Source organism: Oncorhynchus nerka, linkage group LG6 (assembly GCF_034236695.1).
Source record: "Oncorhynchus nerka isolate Pitt River linkage group LG6, Oner_Uvic_2.0, whole genome shotgun sequence".
Taxonomy (NCBI): domain Eukaryota; kingdom Metazoa; phylum Chordata; class Actinopteri; order Salmoniformes; family Salmonidae; genus Oncorhynchus; species Oncorhynchus nerka.
The window spans coordinates 75,989,044-76,012,591 of NC_088401.1; the positions used below are offsets into that span (position 1 = coordinate 75,989,044).

The following is a 23,548-nucleotide window of genomic DNA, read 5'->3' on the forward strand; positions in this document are numbered from 1 at the left end:
CATCATATCATCACTATCATCATCACCAGCATCATCATCACCAGCATCATCACTATCATTATCACTATCATCATCATCACTATCATGATTACCAGCATTATCACTATCATCATCATCATCATCACCATCATCATCACCAGCATCATCATCACCAGCATGCATCATCACTATAATCATCACCGGCAGCATCATAATCATCACCATAATAATCCTGGTACATTGGACAGTATTGATACAGTCCCTTCCTGACGTTTTTAAAGAACACTAGTAACAGACACTGTACATGTTTCAGGGCCAGACAGAAATCACCAGACTAAAACGGGCACCTTGGTTCCGCTGGAGGTGGGTCCTCCATGGCGGGAGGGTGAGGAGGAGGAAGAGGAGGTGGAGACAGCTCTAGGTGTGTGTGCGTAGGCCCGGTGGAGCCCGTTGGAAAGGCCCTGGTCTGAGTCCTCTATCTTGGCAGGGTAGAGGTTCTGCATGGAACTGAAGTTCTTGGGTGTGACCAGCTTGAAGGCAGACGGCCCGGGAAGAGACTGGAGGGAGAGAGGAAGACTAGATGAGTTAGTAGGTGAAACTGTCAAGTAAGAGAGAGAGAGATGCTAGGTAGAGTCAGACAGGGAGAGAGGTATAGAGAGACAGACAGGTAGAGATGTATAGAGAGACAGACAGGTAGAGATGTATAGAGAGACAGACAGGTAGAGATGTATAGAGAGACAGACAGGTAGAGATGTATAGAGAGACAGACAGGTAGAGAGGTATAGAGAGACAGACAGGTAGAGATGTATAGAGAGACAGACAGGTAGAGAGGTATAGAGAGACAGACAGGTGGAGATGTATAGAGAGACAGACAGGTAGAGAGGTATAGAGAGACAGACAGGTAGAGATGTATAGAGAGACAGACAGGTAGAGATGTATAGAGAGACAGACAGGTAGAGAGGTATAGAGAGACAGACAGGTAGAGAGGTATAGAGAGACAGACAGGTAGAGATGTATAGAGAGACAGACAGGTAGAGAGGTATAGAGAGTCAGACAGGTAGAGAGGTACAGAGAAACAGACAGGTAGATATGTATAGAGAGACAGACAGGTAGAGAGGTATAGAGACAGACAGGTAGAGAGGTATAGAGAGACAGACAGGTAGAGATGTATAGAGAGACAGACAGGTAGAGAGGTATAGAGAGACAGACAGGTAGAGAGGTTTAGAGAGACAGACAGGTAGAGAGGTTTAGAGAGACAGACAGGTAAAGAGGTTTAGAGAGACAGACAGGTAGAGAGGTATAGAGAGACAGACAGGTAGAGAGGTATAGAGAGAGACGGGTAGAGGGGATATGGCATGCTGGAGGTATAAAGAGACAGACAGGTAGAGAGGGGAGATGGCATGCTGGAGGTATAACGAGACAGACAGGTAGAGAGGGGAGATGGCATGCTGGAGGTATAAAGAGACAGACAGGTAGAGAGGGGAGATGGCATGCTAAAGGTATAAAGAGACAGACAGGTAGAGAGGGGAGATGGCATGCTAGAGGTATAAAGAGACAGACAGGTAGAGAGGGGAGATGGCATGCTAGAGGTATAAAGAGACAGACAGGTAGAGAGGGGAGATGGTATGCTGGAGGTATAACGAGACAGACAGGTAGAGAGGGGAGATGGCATGCTAGAGGTATAAAGAGACAGACAGGTAGAGAGGGGAGATGGCATGCTGGAGGTATAAAGAGACAGACAGGTAGAGAGGGGAGATGGCATGCTAGAGGTATAAAGAGACAGACAGGTAGAGAGGGGAGATGGCATGCTAGAGGTATAAAGAGACAGACAGGTAGAGAGGGGAGATGGCATGCTGGAGGTATAAAGAGACAGACAGGTAGAGAGGGGAGATGGCATGCTAGAGGTATAAAGAGACAGACAGGTAGAGAGGGGAGATGGCATGCTAGAGGTATAAAGAGACAGACAGGTAGAGAGGGGAGATGGCATGCTAGAGGTATAAAGAGACAGACAGGTAGAGAGGGGAGATGGCATGCTGGAGGTATAAAGAGACAGACAGGTAGAGAGGTATAGAGAGACAGACAGGTAGAGGGGGGAGATGGCATGCTGGAGGTATAAAGAGACAGACAGGTAGAGAGGTATAGAGAGACAGACAGACAGGTAGAGGGGGAAGATGGCATGCTGGAGGTAAAAAGAGAGACAGACAGGAAGAGAGGGGAGATGGCATGCTGGAGGTAAAAAGAGACAGACAGGTAGAGGGGATATTGCATGCTGGAGGTATAGAGAGACAGACAGGAAGAGAGGGGAGATGGCATGCTGGAGGTATAAAGAGACAGACAGGTAGAGAGGTATAGAGAGACAGACAGGTAGAGGGGGGAGATGGCAAGCTGGAGGTATAGAGAGACAGACAGGTAGAGAGGGGAGATGGCATGCTGGAGGTATAAAGAGACAGACAGGTAGAGAGGTATAGAGAGACAGACAGGTAGAGGGGGGAGATGGCATGCTAGAGGTATAGAGAGACAGACAGGTAGAGAGGGGAGATGGCATGCTGGAGGTATAGAGAGACAGACAGGTAGAGAGGTATAGAGAGACAGACAGGTAGAGGGGGGAGATGGCAAGCTGGAGGTATAGAGAGACAGACAGGTAGAGAGGGGAGATGGCATGCTGGAGGTATAAAGAGACAGACAGGTAGAGGGGATATGGCATGCTGGAGGTATAGAGAGACAGGCAGGAAGAGAGGGGAGATGGCATGCTGGAGGTATAAAGAGACAGACAGGTAGAGAGGGGAGATGGCATGCTGGAGGTATAAAGAGACAGAAAGGGAGAGAGGTATAAAGAGATAGACAGGTAGAGGGAAGATGGCATGCTGGAGGTATAAAGAGACAGACAGGTAGAGAGGGGAGATGGCATGCTGGAGGTATAAAGAGACAGACAGGTAGAGAGGTATAGAGAGACAGACAGGTAGAGGGGGGAGATGGCATGCTGGAGGTATAAAGAGACAGACAGGTAGAGAGGTATAGAGAGACAGACAGGTAGAGGGGGGAGATGGCATGCTGGAGGTAAAAAGAGAGACAGACAGGAAGAGAGGGGAGATGGCATGCTGGAGGTATAAAGAGACAGACAGGTAGAGGGGATATGGCATGCTGGAGGTATAGAGAGACAGGCAGGAAGAGAGGGGAGATGGCATGCTGGAGGTATAAAGAGACAGACAGGTAGAGAGGTATAGAGAGACAGACAGGTAGAGGGGGGAGATGGCATGCTAGAGGTATAGAGAGACAGACAGGTAGAGAGGGGAGATGGCATGCTGGAGGTATAAAGAGACAGACAGGTAGAGAGAGACAGACAGGGAGAGAGGGGAGATGGCATGCTGGAGGTATAGAGACAGACAGGTAGAGAGGTATAGAGAGACAGACAGGTAGAGGGGAGATGGCATGCTGGAGGTATAGAGAGACAGACAGGTAGAGAGGGGAGATGGCATGCTGGAGGTATAGAGAGACAGACAGGTAGAGAGGGGAGATGGCATGCTGGAGGTATAGAGAGACAGACAGGTAGAGAGGTAGAGAGAGACAGACAGGGAAAGAGGGGAGATAGCATTCTGGAGGTATAGAGAGACAGACAGGGAGAGAGGTATAGAGAGACAGACAGGTAGAGGGGAGATGGCATGCTGGAGGTAAAGAGAGACAGACAGGTAGAGGGGATATGGCATGCTGGAGGTATAGAGAGACAGGCAGGAAGAGAGGGGAGATGGCATGCTGGAGGTATAAAGAGACAGACAGGTAGAGAGGTATAGAGAGACAGACAGGTAGAGGGGGGAGATGGCATGCTAGAGGTATAGAGAGACAGACAGGTAGAGAGGGGAGATGGCATGCTGGAGGTATAAAGAGACAGACAGGTAGAGAGAGACAGACAGGGAGAGAGGGGAGATGGCATGCTGGAGGTATAGAGACAGACAGGTAGAGAGGTATAGAGAGACAGACAGGTAGAGGGGAGATGGCATGCTGGAGGTATAGAGAGACAGACAGGTAGAGAGGGGAGATGGCATGCTGGAGGTATAGAGAGACAGACAGGTAGAGAGGGGAGATGGCATGCTGGAGGTATAGAGAGACAGACAGGTAGAGAGGTAGAGAGAGACAGACAGGGAAAGAGGGGAGATAGCATTCTGGAGGTATAGAGAGACAGACAGGGAGAGAGGTATAGAGAGACAGACAGGTAGAGGGGAGATGGCATGCTGGAGGTAAAGAGAGACAGACAGGTAGAGAGGGGAGATGGCATGCTGGAGGTATAGAGAGACAGACAGGTAGAGAGGGGAGATGGCATGCTGGAGGTATAGAGAGACAGACAGTTAGAGAGAGACAGACATTCTCTGGATGTCCTTTTAATGAGCTTTTTTTAAGAAGAGTCTAATGTTAAAATGGGTTATTGTTGCTAAAATAATGGATAAAAAAGATAACTGTTCATTCCTATACAGTATGTTGTCCCAGTGATATCATACCTATACAGTATGTTGTCCCAGGGATATCATACCTATACAGTATGTTGTCCCAGTGATATAATCCCTATATGTTGTCCCAGTGATATCATACCTATACAGTATGTTGTCCCAGGGATATCATACCTATACAGTATGTTGTCCCAGGGATATCATACCTATACAGTATGTTGTCCCAGTGATATCATACCTATACAGTATGTTGTCCCAGGGATATCATACCTATTCAGTATGTTGTCCCAGGGATATCATACCTATACAGTATGTTGTCCCAGGGATATCATACCTATACAGTATGTTGTTCCAGGGATATCATCCCTATACAGTATGTTGTCCCAGGGATATCATACCTATACAGTATGTTGTCCCAGGGATATCATACCTATACAGTATGTTGTCCCAGGGATATCATGTTGTCCAGGGATATCATACCCAGGGATATATACCTATAAAGTATGTTGTCCCAGGGATATCAACCCTATATGTTGTCCCAGGGATATCATACTTATAAAGTATGTTGTCCCAGGGATATCATCCCTATATGTTGTCCCAGGGATATCATCCCTATATGTTGTCCCAGGGATATCATACCTATAAAGTATGTTGTCCCAGGGATATCATCGTCCCAGGGATATCATCCCTATATGTAGTCCCAGGGATATCATACCTATACAGTATGTAGTCCCAGGGATATCATACCTATACAGTATGTTGTCCCAGGGATATCATCGTCCCAGGGATATCATCCCTATATGTAGTCCCAGGGATATCATACCTATATGTTGTCCCAGTGATATCATACCTATATGTTGTCCCAGTGATATAATCCCTATACAGTATGTTGTCCCAGTGATATAATCCCTATACAGTATGTTGTCCCAGTGATATCATCCCTATACAGTATGTTGTCCCAGGGATATCATACCTATACAGTATGTTGTCCCAGGGATATCATACCTATACAGTATGTTGTCCCAGGGATATCATACCTATACAGTATGTTGTCCCAGGGATATCCTCCCTATATGTTGTCCCAGGGATATCATACCTATACAGTATTTTGTCCCAGTGATATCATCCCTATATGTTGTCCCAGGGATATCATGCCTATAAAGTATGTTGTCCCAGGGATATCATCGTCCCAGGGATATCATACCTATACAGTATGTTGTCCCAGGGATATCATTCCTATACAGTATGTTGTCCCAGTGATATCATTCCTATACAGTATGTAGTCCCAGTGATATCATACCTATACAGTATGTTGTCCCAGTGATATCATACCTATACAGTATGTTGTCCCAGTGATATCATTCCTATACAGTATGTTGTCCCAGGGATATCATCCCTATATGTTGTCCCAGGGATATCATCCCTATATGTTGTCCCAGGGATATCATACCTATAAAGTATGTTGTCCCAGGGATATCATACCTATAAAGTATGTTGTCCCAGGGATATCATACCTATAAAGTATGTTGTCCCAGGGATATCAACCCTATATGTTGTCCCAGGGATATCATACCTATACAGTATGTTGTCCCAGGGATATCATCCCTATATGTTGTCCCAGGGATATCATCCCTGTATGTTGTCCCAGGGATATCATCCCTATATGTTGTCCCAGGGATATCATACCTATAAAGTATGTTGTCCCAGGGATATCATCGTCCCAGGGATATCATCCCTATATGTAGTCCCAGGGATATCATACCTATACAGTATGTTGTCCCAGGGATATCATACCTATACAGTATGTAGTCCCAGGGATATCATACCTATACAGTATGTTGTCCCAGGGATATCATACCTATACAGTATGTAGTCCCAGGGATATCATACCTATACAGTATGTAGTCCCAGTGATATCATACCTATACAGTATGTAGTCCCAGGGATATCATACCTATACGGTATGTATTCCCAGGGATATCATACCTATACAGTATGTTGTCCCAGGGATATCATACCTATACAGTATGTTGTCCCAGGGATATCATTATTCTTCTTACCTTCTCATATTTCCCTCTAATGGGCAGTGAGTTCTTTGACACGTCCACCTCAGTTCTGTCTTTGTGGTAGATCTTGATGTGTTCCTCCTCATGTCCATGCTCTCTCTTCATGGACTGCATGCTGGAGAAGATGTCCTTCCTACTGCTGCCTGGGCCGCTACCCGCTTTGGCCTCTTTCCTGCTGGGGATCATTATAAAGGTTTTCATTCAGGTTTCAAGTCATTTGATAACCAATCAAGTCAATTGATAACCTGTTCTCCTGAGCGATAACAGCTTGTTATGAAAATGATTTATATTTGAGTTTGCAAGAAAGGTATTTCACTGTACTGAGGCATGTGATATTAAAACTTGAAACAAATGAAAATGATTTTGATTTCATCAAGCTACAACTATATTGTAATAGCCTACTTCCCAAATATAGTCAAAACCTCCTACCAGCTCACTGTGTGTGGCACCCACCTGGCAGTAGCACTAACACCACTATGGAATCACAGGTGATGTTATTACCCAAGAGCATCATCAATGCCTTCTATTTGAAACAGACAACTCTTTACCGCTTTGTCTGCACTTTATGGAATACATAGACTCTCTACTATAAAACCCATCTGGGTGATGAAACACGGCAGCCATTTTGTGCTTGTCAGAGAGTTCACTAATCTGGTGACGTTGATGAAACACATCAGCCATTTTGTGCCTATCAGAGAGTTCACTAACCTGGTGACGTTGATAAAACACAGCAGCCATTTTGTGCCTATCAGAGAGTTCACTAACCTGGTGTTGTTGATGAAACACAGCAGCCATTTTGTGCCAATCAGAGAGTTCACTAACCTGGTGATGTTGATGAAACACGGCAGCCATTTTGTGCCTATCAGAGAGTTCACTAACCTGGTGATGTTGATGAAACACGGCAGCCATTTTGTGCCTATCAGAAAGTTCACTAACCTGGTGATGTTGATGAAACACGGCAGCCATTTTAAGAGCATCAGAGAGCTCACTAACCTGGTAATGTTGAGGTAGTTGAGCAACTCTCTCTGGTTGAAACCTTTCTTTAATATCCTGTTGGTCTGCCTGGGTCCCACCTGGGGCACGGCCCGGCTGCCTTTAGCTGGGGACGCGTCTGGGCGCTCCACTAGGCTGCCTACACTACCCATACTGAACCGGTCCAATAGGGCGGTGGACCGGGTAGGGGTCGAGATGGGATCACGGAATGTCTTGCTGGGGTTGCGGGTCAGAGGAAGGGTTTGGACCGACGTTGCCATTGGTTACAGGACAGGGTGGCCCCGCGGGGAACTCTTGAGGTAGAGGAGAGAAGAGGAAGAACGAGGTTGAAAAACAGAGAATGGATATAAACCAACTGTCATCTGATTCAGAACCCTGTAAAATATCATAAACCATTATCACCATGACAACTTCCTATTCACCTTCTAACTGTACTCTGTAATATCTTATCTCTGTAATATCTTATCTCTTTGACAATAAACCATCTTATCCAAGACCAAGTTGTTTACAGTACGTCTTCAGCTGCCTGTCTGTCTGTCTGCCTGTCTGTCTGTCTGTCGGTCCCATTCCCTCTGTCTTCCTCATTATTTCCCCGTAGCCTTTCCCCTAGTTACCAGTCTGTTGTTGATGTGCATTCCAGTCATACTCCTGTATTTTTCCCTGTCTGGCTTCATATCTCCTCTCTCAGAGCGTGACTTGACATGTGGCTCCTCTGTGATCAGCTGTGTGTGTGTGTGTGTGTGTGTGTCCCGAGGCAGTTTTGTGCAGTCAGTGACCCACCTAAAACCTTTAGAATAAACCCACCTAAGCTGTGATCTAGTCTTAATAAATGAGTCCCATAGTGCAAAGCCACACAGCAACACAACCGTATGGTTCAACCACGCTCAACTACTAGCTTATCAAAGAACCAAAACACTTTCCTAGTTATTAACACTTCAAAATCCCAAATAATGCATCAACCTCCTGCCAGAGACACCTCATGCATTTTTGAAATTATAAAAATGAGAAGTAAGCTAAAAGAGAAGATCACAGATGTAGAGTGTAGTATGTATGTGTAGTGTGTGGGTAGAGTGTCTGTGTGTGTGTGAGAGCCTCTTGGAGAAGAGGAGCAGATAACATATGCACCACCAGAAGCCTGTTATGTAACTATGTGTGTGTGGATTCGCCCTCCGTGATGCTACTGATTACAGCAAATCCAAATTGTCTGATAAAGAGGCAGAGTGTCCTTTATAAAGGATGGTCCTTTATAATCAGGCAGCAGGGACAGACTAGGATGTTCCTTTATAATCAGGCAGCAGGGACAGACTAGGATGTTCCTTTATAATCAGGCAGCAGGGACAGACGAGATGTTCCTTTATAATCAGGCAGCTGGAGGATGTTCCTTTATAATCAGGCACAGGGACGAGGATGTTCCTTTATAATCAAAGGGACAGACTAGGATGTTCCTTATACACAGACTCAAAGCCTGGCTTATTCACAGACTCAAAGCCTGGCTTATTCACAGACTCATTATTCACAGACTCAAAGCCTGGCTTATTCACAGACTCATTATTCACACTCAAAGCCTGGCTTATTCAGACTCAAAGCCTGGCCTGACTCAAAGCCTGGCTTATTCACAGACTCAACGCCTGGCTTATACACAGACTCAAAGCCTGGCTTATTCACAGACTCAAAGCCTGGCTTATTCACAGACTCAAAGCCTGGCTTATACACAGACTCAAAGCCTGGCTTATACACAGACTCAAAGCCTGGCTTATTCACAGACTCACCGCCTGGCTTATTCACAGACTCAAAGCCTGGCTTATACACAGACTCATTATACACAGACTCAAAGCCTGGCTTATACACAGACTCAAAGCCTGGCTTATTCACAGACTCACCGCCTGGCTTATTCACAGACTCACCGCCTAGCTTATACACAGACTCAAAGCCTGGCTTATTCACAGACTCAAAGCCTGGCTTAAACACAGACTCACTATACACAGACTCAAAGCCTGGCTTATACACAGACTCATTATACACAGACTCAAAGCCTGGATTATACACAGACTCAAAGCCTGGCTTATACACAGACTCAAAGCCTGGCTTATACACAGACTCACCGCCTGGCTTATACACAGACTCAAAGCCTGGCTTATACACAGACTCAAAGCCTGGCTTATACACAGACTCAAAGCCTGGCTTATTCACAGACTCAAAGCCTGGCTTATACACAGACTCACCGCCTGGTTTATACACAGACTCAAAGCCTGGCTTATTCACAGACTCAAAGCCTGGCTTATACACAGACTCAAAGCCTGGCTTATACACAGACTCAAAGCCTGGCTTATACACAGACTCAAACTCAAAGACTCTGGCTTATTCACAGACTCAACGCCTGGCTTATTCACAGACTCAAAGCCTGGCTTATTCACAGACTCAAAGCCTGGCTTATTCACAGACTCAACGCCTGGCTTATACACAGACTCAAAGCCTGGCTTATTCACAGACTCAAAGCCTGGCTTATTCACAGACTCACCGCCTAGCTTATACACAGACTCAAAGCCTGGCTTATACACAGACTCATTATACACAGACTCAAAGCCTGGCTTATTCACAGACTCATTATTCACAGACTCAAAGCCTGGCTTATTCACAGACTCATTATTCACAGACTCAAAGCCTGGCTTATTCAGACTCAAAGCCTGGCTTATTCACAGACTCAACGCCTGGCTTATTCACAGACTCAAAGCCTGGCTTATTCACAGACTCAAAGCCTGGCTTATTCAGACTCAAAGCCTGGCTTATTCACAGACTCAAAGCCTGGCTTATTCACAGACTCATTATTCACAGACTCAAAGCCTGGCTTATTCACAGACTCATTATTCACAGACTCAAAGCCTGGCTTATTCAGACTCAAAGCCTGGCTTATTCACAGACTCAAAGCCTGGCTTATTCACAGACTCACCGCCTAGCTTATACACAGACTCAAAGCCTGGCTTATACACAGACTCATTATACACAGACTCAAAGCCTGGCTTATACACAGACTCAAAGCCTGGCTTATTCACAGACTCAAAGCCTGGCTTATTCACAGACTCATTATTCACAGACTCAAAGCCTGGCTTATTCACAGACTCATTATTCACACTCAAAGCCTGGCTTATTCAGACTCAAAGCCTGGCTTATTCACAGACTCAAAGCCTGGCTTATTCACAGACTCAACGCCTGGCTTATACACAGACTCAAAGCCTGGCTTATTCACAGACTCAAAGCCTGGCTTATTCACAGACTCAAAGCCTGGCTTATACACAGACTCAAAGCCTGGCTTATACACAGACTCAAAGCCTGGCTTATTCACAGACTCACCGCCTGGCTTATTCACAGACTCAAAGCCTGGCTTATTCACAGACTCAACGCCTGGCTTATACACAGACTCAAAGCCTGGCTTATTCACAGACTCAAAGCCGGGCTTATTCACAGACTCAAAGCCTGGCTTATACACAGACTCAAAGCCTGGCTTATTCACAGACTCACCGCCTAGCTTATTCACAGACTCAACGCCTGGCTTATATACAGACTCAAAGCCTGGCTTATTCACAGACTCAAAGCCTGGCTTATTCACAGACTCAAAGCCTGGCTTATTCACAGACACACCGCCTAGCTTATACACAGACTCAAAGCCTGGCTTATACACAGACTCAAAGCCTGGCTTATACACAGACTCAAAGCCTGGCTTATACACAGACTCAAAGCCTGGCTTATTCACAGACTCAACGCCTGGCTTATTCACAGACTCAAAGCCTGGCTTATTCACAGACTCAAAGCCTGGCTTATTCACAGACTCAACGCCTGGTTTATACACAGACTCAAAGCCTGGCTTATTCACAGACTCAAAGCCTGGCTTATTCACAGACTCACCGCCTAGCTTATACACAGACTCAAAGCCTGGCTTATACACAGACTCATTATACACAGACTCAAAGCCTGGCTTATTCACAGACTCATTATTCACAGACTCAAAAGACTCCTGGCTTATTCACAGACTCATTATTCACAGACTCAAAGCCTGGCTTATTCAGACTCAAAGCCTGGCTTATTCACAGACTCAACGCCTGGCTTATTCACAGACTCAAAGCCTGGCTTATTCACAGACTCAAAGCCTGGCTTATTCAGACTCAAAGCCTGGCTTATTCACAGACTCATTATTCACAGACTCAAAGCCTGGCTTATTCACAGACTCATTATTCACAGACTCAAAGCCTGGCTTATTCAGACTCAAAGCCTGGCTTATTCACAGACTCAAAGCCTGGCTTATTCACAGACTCACCGCCTAGCTTATACACAGACTCAAAGCCTGGCTTATACACAGACTCAAAGCCTGGCTTATACACAGACTCAAAGCCTGGCTTATACACAGACTCAAAGCCTGGCTTATACACAGACTCAAAGCCTGGCTTATTCACAGACTCAAAGCCTGGCTTATACACAGACTCAAAGCCTGGCTTAAACACAGACTCATTATACACAGACTCAAAGCCTGGCTTATACACAGACTCATTATACACAGACTCAAAGCCTGGCTTATACACAGACTCAACGCCTGGCTTATTCACAGACTCAAAGCCTGGCTTATACACAGACTCACCGCCTGGCTTATACACAGACTCAAAGCCTGGCTTATACACAGACTCAAAGCCTGGCTTATACATAGACTCAAAGCCTGGCTTATTCACAGACTCAAAGCCTGGCTTATTCACAGACTCAAAGCCTGGCTTATACACAGACTCACCGCCTGGCTTATACACAGACTCATCGCCTGGCTTATTCACAGACTCAAAGCCTGGCTTATACACAGACTCAAAGCCTGGTTTATTCACAGACTCAAAGCCTGGCTTATTCACAGACTCAAAGCCTAGCTTATACACAGACTCACCGCCTGGCTTATACACAGACTCAAAGCCTGGCTTATACACAGACTCAAAGCCTGGCTTATACACAGACTCAAAGCATGGCTTATTCACAGACTCAAAGCCTGGCTTATACACAGACTCATTATTCACAGACTCAAAGCCTGGCTTATTCACAGACTCATTATTCACAGACTCAAAGCCTGGCTTATTCAGACTCAAAGCCTGGCTTATTCACAGACTCAAAGCCTGGCTTATACACAGACTCAGCCTGGCTTAAGCCTCAAAGCCTGGCTTATTCACAGACTCACTGCCTGGCTTATTCACAGACTCACCGCCTAGCTTATACACAGACTCAAAGCCTGGCTTATTTACAGACTCAAAGCCTGGCTTATACACAGACTCAACGCCTGGTTTATTCACAGACTCAAAGCCTGGCTTATTCACAGACTCAAAGCCTGGCTTATACACAGACTCAAAGCCTGGCTTATACACAGACTCAAAGCCTGGCTTATACACAGACTCAAAGCCTGGCTTATACACAGACTCAAATCCTGGCTTATTCACAGACTCATTATACACAGACTCAAAGCCTGGCTTATTCAAACTCAAAGCCTGGCTTATACACAGACTCAAAGCCTGGCTTATACACAGACTCAAAGCCTGGCTTATACACAGACTCACAGACTCAAAGCCTGGCTTATTACACAGACTCAAAGCCTGGCTTATTCACAGACTCAAAGCCTGGCTTATACACAGACTCAAAGCCTGGCTTATACACAGACTCAAAGCCTGGCTTATACACAGACTCAAAGCCTGGCTTATTCACAGACTCAAAGCCTGGCTTATACACAGACTCACCGCCTGGCTTATACACAGACTCATCGCCTGGCTTATTCACAGACTCAAAGCCTGGCTTATACACAGACTCAAAGCCTGGTTTATTCACAGACTCAGCCAGACTCAAACTCCTGGCTTATTCACAGACTCAAAGCCTAGCTTATACACAGACTCACCGCCTGGCTTATACACAGACTCAAAGCCTGGCTTATACACAGACTCAAAGCCTGGCTTATACACAGACTCAAAGCATGGCTTATTCACAGACTCAAAGCCTGGCTTATACACAGACTCATTATTCACAGACTCAAAGCCTGGCTTATTCACAGACTCAAAGCCTGGCTTATTCACAGACTCATTATTCACAGACTCAAAGCCTGGCTTATTCAGACTCAAAGCCTGGCTTATTCACAGACTCAACGCCTGGCTTATACACAGACTCAAAGCCTGGCTTATTCACAGACTCACTGCCTGGCTTATTCGCAGACTCACCGCCTAGCTTATACACAGACTCAAAGCCTGGCTTATTTACAGACTCAAAGCCTGGCTTATACACAGACTCAACGCCTGGTTTATTCACAGACTCAAAGCCTGGCTTATTCACAGACTCAAAGCCTAGCTTATACACAGACTCACCGCCTGGCTTATACACAGACTCAAAGCCTGGCTTATACACAGACTCAAAGCCTGGCTTATACACAGACTCAAATCCTGGCTTATTCACAGACTCATTATACACAGACTCAAAGCCTGGCTTATTCACAGACTCAAAGCCTGGCTTATACACAGACTCATTATTCACAGACTCAAAGCCTGGCTTATTCACAGACTCATTATTCACAGACTCAAAGCCTGGCTTATTCAGACTCAAAGCCTGGCTTATTCACAGACTCAACGCCTGGCTTATACACAGACTCAAAGCCTGGCTTATTCACAGACTCAAAGCCTGGCTTATTCACAGACTCAAAGCCTGGCTTATACACAGACTCAAAGCCTGGCTTATACACAGACTCAAAGCCTGGCTTATTCACAGACTCACCGCCTGGCTTATTCACAGACTCAACGCCTGGCTTATACACAGACTCAAAGCCTGGCTTATACACAGACTCAAAGCCTGGCTTATACACAGACTCAAAGCCTGGCTTATTCACAGACTCACTGCCTGGCTTATTCACAGACTCACCGCCTAGCTTATACACAGACTCAAAGCCTGGCTTATTCACAGACTCAAAGCCTGGCTTATTCACAGACTCACCGCCTGGCTTATTCACAGACTCACCGCCTAGCTTATTCACAGACTCAACGCCTGGCTTATATACAGACTCAAAGCCTGGCTTATACACAGACTCAAAGCCTGGCTTATTCACAGACTCAAAGCCTGGCTTATTCACAGACACACCGCCTAGCTTATACACAGACTCAAAGCCTGGCTTATACACAGACTCAAAGCCTGGCTTATACACAGACTCAAAGCCTGTCTTATTCACAGACTCACCGCCTAGCTTATACACAGACTCAAAGCCTGGCTTATTCACAGACTCAAAGCCTGGCTTATACACAGACTCAAATCCTGGCTTATTCACAGACTCACCGCCTAGCTTATACACAGACTCAAAGCCTGGCTTATTCACAGACTCAACGCCTGGCTTATACACAGACTCAAAGCCTGGCTTATTCACAGACTCATTATTCACAGACTCAAAGCCTGGCTTATTCAGACTCAAAGCCTGGCTTATTCACAGACTCAAAGCCTGGCTTATTCACAGACTCAACGCCTGGCTTATACACAGACTCAAAGCCTGGCTTATTCACAGACTCAAAGCCTGGCTTATTCACAGACTCACCGCCTGGCTTATCCAAGACTCAAAGCCTGGCTTATACACAGACTCAAAGCCTGGCTTATTCACAGACTCAAAGCCTGGCTTATTCACAGACTCAAAGCCTGGCTTATACACAGACTCAAAGCCTGGCTTATACACAGACTCAAAGCCTGGCTTATTCACAGACTCACCGCCTAGCTTATACACAGACTCAAAGCCTGGCTTATACACAGACTCAAATCCTGGCTTATTCACAGACTCACCGCCTAGCTTATACATAGACTCAAAGCCTGGCTTATACACAGACTCATTATACACAGACTCAAAGCCTGGCTTATACACAGACTCAAAGCCTGGCTTATTCAAACTCAAAGCCTGGCTTATACACAGACTCAAAGCCTGGCTTATTCACAGACTCAAAGCCTGGCTTATACACAGACTCAAAGCCTGGCTTAAACACAGACTCTTTATACACAGACTCAAAGCCTGGCTTAAACACAGACTCTTTATACACAGACTCAAAGCCTGGCTTATACACAGACTCATTATACACAGACTCAAAGCCTGGCTTATACACAGACTCAGCCTTATACACAGCTTATATACACAGACTCAAAGCCTAGCTTATACACAGACTCACCGCCTGGCTTATACACAGACTCAAAGCCTGGCTTATACACAGACTCAAAGCCTGGCTTATACACAGACTCAAAGCCTGGCTTATTCACAGACTCAAAGCCTGGCTTATACACAGACTCATTATTCACAGACTCAAAGCCTGGCTTATTCACAGACTCAAAGCCTGGCTTATTCAGACTCAAAGCCTGGCTTATTCACAGACTCAACGCCTGGCTTATACACAGACTCAAAGCCTGGCTTATTCACAGACTCAAAGCCTGGCTTATACACAGACTCACCGCCTGGCTTATACACAGACTCAAAGCCTGGCTTATTCACAGACTCAAAGCCTGGCTTATACACAGACTCAAAGCCTGGTTTATTCACAGACTCAAAGCCTGGCTTATTCACAGACTCAAAGCCTGGCTTATACACAGACTCAAAGCCTGGCTTATACACAGACTCAAAGCCTGGCTTATACACAGACTCAAAGCCTGGCTTATACACAGACTCAAAGCCTCAAAGACTCAAAGCCTGCTTATTCACAGACTCATTATACACAGACTCAAAGCCTGGCTTATTCACAGACTCAAAGCCTGGCTTATACACAGACTCATTATTCACAGACTCAAAGCCTGGCTTATTCACAGACTCATTATTCACAGACTCAAAGCCTGGCTTATTCAGACTCAAAGCCTGGCTTATTCACAGACTCAACGCCTGGCTTATACACAGACTCAACGCCTGGCTTATTCACAGACTCAAAGCCTGGCTTATTCACAGACTCAAAGCCTGGCTTATTCACAGACTCAAAGCCTGGCTTATACAGACTCAAAGCCTGGCTTATACACAGACTCAAAGCCTGGCTTATTCACAGACTCAAAGCCTGGCTTATTCACAGACTCAACGCCTGGCTTATACACAGACTCAAAGCCTGGCTTATACACAGACTCAAAGCCTGGCTTATACACACACAGACTCAAAGCCTGGCTTATTCACAGACTCAAAGCCTGGCTTATTCACAGACTCAAGCCTGGCTTATTCACAGACTCAAAGCCTGGCTTATTCACAGACTCAAAGCCTGGCTTATTCACAGACTCACCGCCTGGCTTATTCACAGACTCACCACTCAACGCCTAGCTTATACACAGACTCAAAGCCTGGCTCACAGACTCATTATATACAGACTCAAAGCCTGGCTTATTCACAGACTCAAAGCCTGGCTTATTCACAGACTCAAAGCCTGGCTTATTCACAGACACACCGCCTAGCTTATACACAGACTCAAAGCCTGGCTTATACACCGACTCAAAGCCTGGCTTATAGACAGACTCAAAGCCTGTCTTATTCACAGACTCACCGCCTAGCTTATACACAGACTCAAAGCCTGGCTTTTCACAGACTCAAAGCCTGGCTTATACACAGACTCAAAGCCTGGCTTATTCACAGACTCATTATTCACAGACTCAAAGCCTGGCTTATTCAGACTCAAAGCCTGGCTTATTCACAGACTCAAAGCCTGGCTTATTCACAGACTCATTATTCACAGACTCAAAGCCTGGCTTATTCAGACTCAAAGCCTGGCTTATTCACAGACTCAAAGCCTGGCTTATTCACAGACTCAAAGCCTGGCTTATTCACAGACACACCGCCTAGCTTATACACAGACTCAAAGCCTGGCTTATACACAGACTCAAAGCCTGGCTTATACACAGACTCAAAGCCTGTCTTATTCACAGACTCACCGCCTAGCTTATACACAGACTCAAAGCCTGGCTTATTCACAGACTCAAAGCCTGGCTTATACACAGACTCAAATCCTGGCTTATTCACAGACTCACCGCCTAGCTTATACACAGACTCAAAGCCTGGCTTATTCACAGACTCAACGCCTGGCTTATACACAGACTCAAAGCCTGGCTTATTCACAGACTCATTATTCACAGACTCAAAGCCTGGCTTATTCAGACTCAAAGCCTGGCTTATTCACAGACTCAAAGCCTGACTTATTCACAGACTCAAAGCCTGGCTTATTCACAGACTCACCGCCTGGCTTATCCAAGACTCAAAGCCTGGCTTATACACAGACTCAAAGCCTGGCTTATTCACAGACTCAAAGCCTGGCTTATTCACAGACTCAAAGCCTGGCTTATACACAGACTCAAAGCCTGGCTTATACACAGACTCAAAGCCTGGCTTATTCACAGACTCACCGCCTAGCTTATACACAGACTCAAAGCCTGGCTTATACACAGACTCAAATCCTGGCTTATTCACAGACTCACCGCCTAGCTTATACATAGACTCAAAGCCTGGCTTATACACAGACTCATTATACACAGACTCAAAGCCTGGCTTATACACAGACTCAAAGCCTGGCTTATTCACAGACTCAAAGCCTGGCTTATACACAGACTCAAAGCCTGGCGTATTCACAGACTCAAAGCCTGGCTTATACACAGACTCAAAGCCTGGCTTATACACAGACTCATTATACACAGACTCAAAGTCTGGTTTATACACAGACTCATTATACACAGACTCAAAGCCTGGCTTATTCACAGACTCAAAGCCTGGCTTATACACAGACTCAAAGCCTGGCTTATACACAGACTCAAAGCCTGGCTTATACACAGACTCAAAGCCTGGCTTATTCACAGACTCAAAGCCTGGCTTATACACAGACTCAAAGCCTGGCTTATTCACAGACTCAAAGCCTGGCTTATTCACAGACTCAAAGCCTGGCTTAAACACAGACTCAAAGCCTGGCTTATACACAAACTCAACGCCTGGTTTATACACAGACTGAAAGCCTGGCTTATACACAGACTCAAAGCCTGTTCACATTAGTGGGCATACTGTAGCATAGCCTGCTTTCTGGGTCACATCTAAACCAGCCCCACACACACTGATATGTTTTCCCTCTCACACACGCACAGGCACACGCTGCCAGCCAGCCAGCCTGCTGTGAGATGCTGAGGGTCCACAGGGGTTTGACTCAGCAAGGCACTCCTCTTTGCCAGCTGTCACTCACAACCTGAGGAAATTACATACTGGAGCTGTAATTAATGACAGTGGATGTCACAGAGGTGTACATGGAAAACTTCAGCTCTATAAAAATTAGATTTTCCTCTTTGTATATTTGGAAGTATAACTGTTTCTATTGTGGTAAAAAGTGATGTCAGAGAACCTTGTTAGGCATCAGAGTAACATACATATCTACTAGAGGTCGACCGATTAATCGGAATGGCTGATTAATTAGGGCCGATTTCAAGTTTTCATAACAATCGGAAATTGGTATTTTTGGGCGGCGAATTGTACATTTTTTAGAAAATACCTTTATTTAACTAGGCAAGTCAGTTAAGAACACATTCTTATTTTCAATGAAGGCCTAGGAACGGTGGGTTAACTGCCTTGTTCAGGGGCAGAACAACAGATTTTCACCTTGTCAGCTCGGGGGATCCAAACTTACAGTTAACTAGTCCAACGCAATAACGACCTGCCTCTCTCTCGTTGCACTCCACGAGGAGAGTGCCTGTAAGCCAAGGTAAGTTGCTAGCTAGCATTAAACTTATCTTATAAAAAACAATCAATCATAATCACTAGTTAACTAACTACACATGGTTGATGATATTACTAGATATTATCTAGTGTGTCCTGCGTTGCATATAATCTGACTGAGCATACAAGGATACAAGTATCTGACTGAGCGGTGGTAGGCAGAAGCAGGCGCGGAAACATACACTTTCATGCGTTTTGCCAGCAGCTCTTCGTTGTGTGTCAAGCATTGCGCTGTTTATGATTTCAAGCCTATCAACTCCCGAGATGAGGCTGGTGTAACCGAAGTGAAATGGCTGGCTAGTTAGCGCGCGCTACTAGCGTTTCAAACGTCACTCGCTGTGAGCCTGTGGTTGTTTCCCTTGCTCTGCATGGGTAACGCTGCTTCGAGGGTGGTTGTTGTCGTTGTGTTGCTGGTTCGAGCCCAGGGAGGAGCGAGGAGAGGGACGGAAGCTATACTGTTACACTGGCAATACTAAATTGCATATAAGAACATCCAATAGTCCAAGGTTAATGAAATACAAATGGTATAGAGGGAAATAGTCCTATAATTACTATAATAACTACAACCTAAAACGTCTTACCTGGGAATATTGAAGACTCATGTTAAAAGGAACTACCAGCTTTCATATGTTCTCATGTTCTGAGCAAGGAACTGAAACGTCAGCTTTCTTACATAGCACATATTCCACTTTTACTTTCTTCTCCAACACTTGTTCTCTTCTTGTTTTTGCATTATTTAAACCAAATTGAACATGTTTCATTATTTACTTGAGGCTAAAATGATTTTATTGATGTATTATATTAAGTTAAAATAAGTGTTCATTGAGTATTATTGTAATTGTCATTATTATTATTAATCGGTATCGGCTTTTTTGGGCCTCCAATAATCGGTATCGGTATTGAAAAATCATGATCGGTCGACCTCAAATATCTACCCTGCATCAGAGTAACACACATATCTACTCTGCATCATAGTTAAATACATATCTACCCTGCATCAGAGTAATGCACATATCTACCCTGCATCAGAGTAACGCACATATCTACCCTGCATCATAGTAATGCACATATCTACCCTGCATCATAGTAATGCACATATCTACCCTGCATCAGAGTAACGCACATATCTACCCTGCATCAGAGTAACACACATATCTACCCTGCATCATAGTAATGCACATATCTACCCTGCATCAGAGTAACACACATATCTACCCTGCATCATAGTAATGCACATATCTACCCTGCATCAGAGTAACGCACACATCTACCCTGCATCAGAGTAACGCACATATCTACCCTTCATCAGACTAACATACATATCTACCCTGCATCAGAGTAACACACATATCTACCCTGCATCATAGTAATGCACATATCTACCCTGCATCAGAGTAACACACATATCTACCCTGCATCAGAGTAACATACATATCTACCCTGCATCAGAGTAACGCACATATCTACCCTGCATCATAGTAATGCACATATCTACCCTGCATCAGAGTAACACACATATCTACCCTGCATCAGAGTAACATACATATCTACCCTGCATCAGAGTAACGCACATATCTACCCTGCATCATAGTAATGCACATATCTACCCTGCATCATAGTAATGCACATATCTACCCTGCATCAGAGTAACACACATATCTACCCTGCATCATAGTAATGCACATATCTACCCTGCATCATAGTAATGCACATATCTACCCTGCATCAGAGTAACATACATATCTACCCTGCATCAGAGTAATGTACACATCTACCCTTCATCAGAGTAACATACACATCTACCCTGCATCAGAGTAACATACACATCTACCCTGCATCAGAGTTAGTCCGCTCAGATGTAATATGGCCGACAGATGGTCGAGCAGTGTCTAATGGTGTAATGACTGAGTCTGTATACTGACTGTGTAGTGCTGCAGGGCACAGCAGGAGAGATCAGAACACAGCACTAACCCTCTAATCAGCAGGTTAGTCATTATACAGTAGATGGGAGACATAGACTGCATCCCAAATGGCACCCTATTCACCAATAGGGCTCTAGTCAAAACTAGTGCACTATATAGGGAATAGGGTGCCATTTGGGACACAAAACAGACATACGTACATACTGTCATAAATCCTTTTTCCATTTACTGAATGTGAAGGATGACATGACAGCCTGGTATGTGTCTGTATCCTACTTGGTCATGTAATAAATTGCCTCTATTGTGTAAAATAGGACCCATCATTCTTAATGTGTAATATTGTATTGTCAAAACTATGTAAAATAGAACCCATAATTATTCATGTTTAATATCAGGGTCAGAACAGCCTACTATGTCTTATAGCTGATAATTACAACACAGCAGTCTTTCTATACAGACTCCCCACGAAACTGTCTGCTTCAAACTAGCTGAGGCTCAATGGGCCCGATTCTCCAGATACAGGCTCCATTGCAAGGCTTGTTCAAGTCCACACTGGGACTATTCTGCTGGAGAGATGAGGTGGTACTGGAACTATTCTGATGGAGAGATGAGGTGGTACTGGAACTATTCTGCTGGAGAGATGAGGTGGTACTGGGACTATTCTGGTGGAGAGATGAGGTGGTACTGGGACTATTCTGGTGGAGAGATGAGGTGGTACTGGGACTATTCTGCTGGAGAGATGAGGTGGTACTGGGACTATTCTGCTGGAGAGATGAGGTGGTACTGGGACTATTCTGGTGGAGAGATGAGGTGGTACTGGGACTATTCTGCTGGAGAGATGAGGTGGTACTGGGACTATTCTGGTGGAGAGATGAGGTGGTACTGGAGAGATGAGGTGGTACTGGAACTATTCTGATGGAGAGATGAGGTGGTACTGGTACTATTCTGCTGGAGAGATGAGGTGGTACTGGGACTATTCTGGTGGAGAGATGAGGTGACCCCTCCTGTCTCAGCCTCCAGTATTTATGCTGCATTAGTTTATGTGTCGGGGGGCTAGGGTCAGTTTGTTATATCTGGAGTACTTCTCCTGTCCTATTCGGTGTCCTGTGTGAATCTAAGTGTGCGTTCTCTAATTCTCTCCTTCTCTCTTTCTTTCTCTCTCTCGGAGGACCTGAGCCCTAGGACCATGCCCCAGGACTACCTGACATGATGACTCCTTGCTGTCCCCAGTCCACCTGGCCATGCTGCTGCTCCAGTTTCAACTGGCCTGGGCCCTAGGACCATGTCCCAGGACTACCTGACATGATGACTCCTTGCTGTCCCCAGTCCACCTGGCCATGCTGCTGCTCCAGTTTCAACTGTTCTGCCTTACTATTATTCAACCATGCTGGTCATTTATGAACATTTGAACATCTTGGCCACGTTCTGTTATAATCTCCACCCGGCACAGCCAGAAGAGGACTGGCCACCCCACATATACTCTCTCTAATTCTCTCTTTCTTTCTCTCTCTCGGAGGACCTGAGCCCTAGGACCGTGCCCCAGGACTACCTGACATGATGACTCCTTGCTGTCCCCAGTCCACCTGACTGTGCTGCTGCTCCAGTTTCAACTGTTCTGCCTTATTATTATTCGACCATGCTGGTCATTTATGAACATTTGAACATCTTGGTCATGTTCTGTTATAATCTCTACCCGGCACAGCCAGAAGAGGACTGGCCACCCCACATAGCCTGGTTCCTCTCTAGGTTTCTTCCTAGGTTTTGGCCTTTCTAGGGAGTTTTTCCTAGCCACCGTGCTTTTACACCTGCATTGTTTGCTGTTTGGGGTTTTAGGCTGGGTTTCTGTACAGCACTTTGAGATATCAGCTGATGTACGAAGGGCTATATAAATAAATTTGATTTGATTTGATTTATTCTGGTGGAGAGGTGAGGTGGTACTGGGACTATTCTGGTGGAGAGATGAGGTGGTACTGGGACTATTCTGCTGGAGAGATGAGGTGGTACTGGGACTATTCTGGTGGAGAGATGAGGTGGTACTGGAGAGATGAGGTGGTACTGGAACTATTCTGATGGAGAGATGAGGTGGTACTGGTACTATTCTGCTGGAGAGATGAGGTGGTACTGGGACTATTCTGGTGGAGAGATGAGGTGGTACTGGAGAGATGAGGTGGTACTGGGACTATTCTGCTGGAGAGATGAGGTGGTACTGGGACTATTCTGGTGGAGAGATGAGGTGGTACTGGGACTATTCTGCTGGAGAGATGAGGTGGTACTGGGACTATTCTGGTGGAGAGATGAGGTGGTACTGGAGAGATGAGGTGGTACTGGAACTATTCTGATGGAGAGATGAGGTGGTACTGGTACTATTCTGCTGGAGAGATGAGGTGGTACTGGGACTATTCTGGTGGAGAGATGAGGTGG

General features: G+C 45.4%; 1 protein-coding gene across 3 annotated transcripts in view; it reads right to left on the reverse strand.

The window, feature by feature from the left end:
* Positions 1-23,548, reverse strand: part of LOC115115852 (NEDD4-binding protein 3-A-like) — a 103,905-nt gene that overhangs the window by 8,818 nt on the left and 71,539 nt on the right. The window contains exons 2-4 of one of the 3 annotated variants that reach the window (XM_065019870.1): positions 7,478-7,770; positions 6,479-6,659; positions 327-536 (exon numbers count right to left, since the gene is read on the reverse strand). In XM_065019870.1, coding sequence (XP_064875942.1) covers positions 327-536; positions 6,479-6,659; positions 7,478-7,737 — 651 coding nt within the window. In that variant the 5' untranslated portion in view covers positions 7,738-7,770. The remainder of the gene's footprint in view (positions 1-326; positions 537-6,478; positions 6,660-7,477; positions 7,771-23,548) is intronic. The other 2 variants (XM_065019871.1, XM_065019872.1) reach the window with 2 other exon arrangements.